The following is a 1,276-nucleotide window of genomic DNA, read 5'->3' as shown; positions in this document are numbered from 1 at the left end:
AAAAGAAATTATAGAAATTAATACTTTTATTTAGCAAGGATGCTTAAAATTGATCAAAAGTGACGATAAAGGCATTTATAATGTTACAAAACATATCTCTATATCAGATAAAAAGTGTTCATATCGATATCGGAATTGTATCGTATCGACCAAAATTAAGAAATATATCGTGATATATATTTTGTCCATATCGTCCAGCCCTAGTTTGCAGTGAGACGCATGTTTGTGCTCGTGCTCAGTGCTGCTGCTCTCTCTCTGAAGGTGGTTTGCGATGAGAACGGCTCTAAAGGATACGGCTTTGTGCACTTTGAGACCCATGAGGCCGCAGAAAGAGCCATTGAGAAAATGAACGGCATGTTGCTCAATGACCGCAAAGTGTAAGTGTGTGTTTGAATTAACCGCATTTGTACTAAACTGTGTTTGGTTTGGAGTGAAGCGTGATAAATGTGTCTCAAACATCATGTACTGCCTTATGCATGCGGGTTTAGTGAAAACAAAACACTTATTTTATTAACGTCTAATAATTTCCCAACAGAAATGCTGTAGCAGTTATCAAGTTGAAAGATTTTATGTAACTTGTATTGTTTTTATTTGTGTATTTTTTTGTGAGAATGTAGCATTTGATGTTGATCTGATGTTGATTGATTAAAAATGATAAATACTCTTAAAAATACTGAAACTTATTGCATCTTGAAGGTTCGTCGGTCGCTTCAAGTCTCGTAAGGAGCGTGAGGCAGAGATGGGCGCTCGCGCCAAAGAGTTCACAAATGTTTACATCAAGAACTTCGGAGAAGATATGGATGATGAGAAGCTGAAGGAAGTTTTCAACAAATTTGGTGAGTTTTATTTGTTTTTGCATTTCTTTATGTATTTATATACATTTTATTTTATATACTTTTATTTATATTTTTACATTTATTTGTAATTATATTATATTGGACTTATTTTTTTTATATATATATATATTTTTTTTTAATGTATTTATTATATATCATTTGATACTTTTTAAATCTATGCACGTGTATATATAAATCAATTGTTTTTTTATTTTCATTTAAATTTAATTTTTTAAAAAGTCTTTAGTTTTTATTAATTCTGTTTTAGTTAAGTACAAAATAAAAAATGTAATAATGTTGCCTTGGCAACTAGCTGAAATAGTTTTTTATATATATATAAATATACTGTATATAGGCTACACTACCGGTCAAAAGTTTAGGATCAGTACGGTTTTTAATGTTTTTAAAAGAAGTCTCTTCTGCTCAAGGCTGCATTTATT

General features: G+C 30.4%; 1 protein-coding gene across 1 annotated transcript in view; it reads left to right on the top strand.

Moving 5' to 3' along the window:
• LOC107661073 (polyadenylate-binding protein 1-like) overlaps positions 1-836 on the top strand; it is a gene marked incomplete at its 3' end in the record, with an annotated part of 2,076 nt that extends 1,240 nt beyond the window's left edge. Inside the window, exons 2-3 of the mRNA XM_016450516.1 lie at positions 262-377; positions 697-836. Coding sequence (XP_016306002.1) covers positions 262-377; positions 697-836 — 256 coding nt within the window. The remainder of the gene's footprint in view (positions 1-261; positions 378-696) is intronic.
• Between the last annotated feature and the right edge of the window lie 440 nt (positions 837-1,276).

The sequence above is a fragment of the Sinocyclocheilus anshuiensis genome, unplaced genomic scaffold, assembly GCF_001515605.1.
Source record: "Sinocyclocheilus anshuiensis isolate Anshui unplaced genomic scaffold, SAMN03320099.WGS_v1.1 scaffold21949, whole genome shotgun sequence".
Lineage (NCBI taxonomy): Eukaryota > Metazoa > Chordata > Actinopteri > Cypriniformes > Cyprinidae > Sinocyclocheilus > Sinocyclocheilus anshuiensis.
The sequence above is the reverse complement of the archived record's forward strand: the minus strand, read 5'-3'. Positions and strand labels throughout refer to the sequence as shown.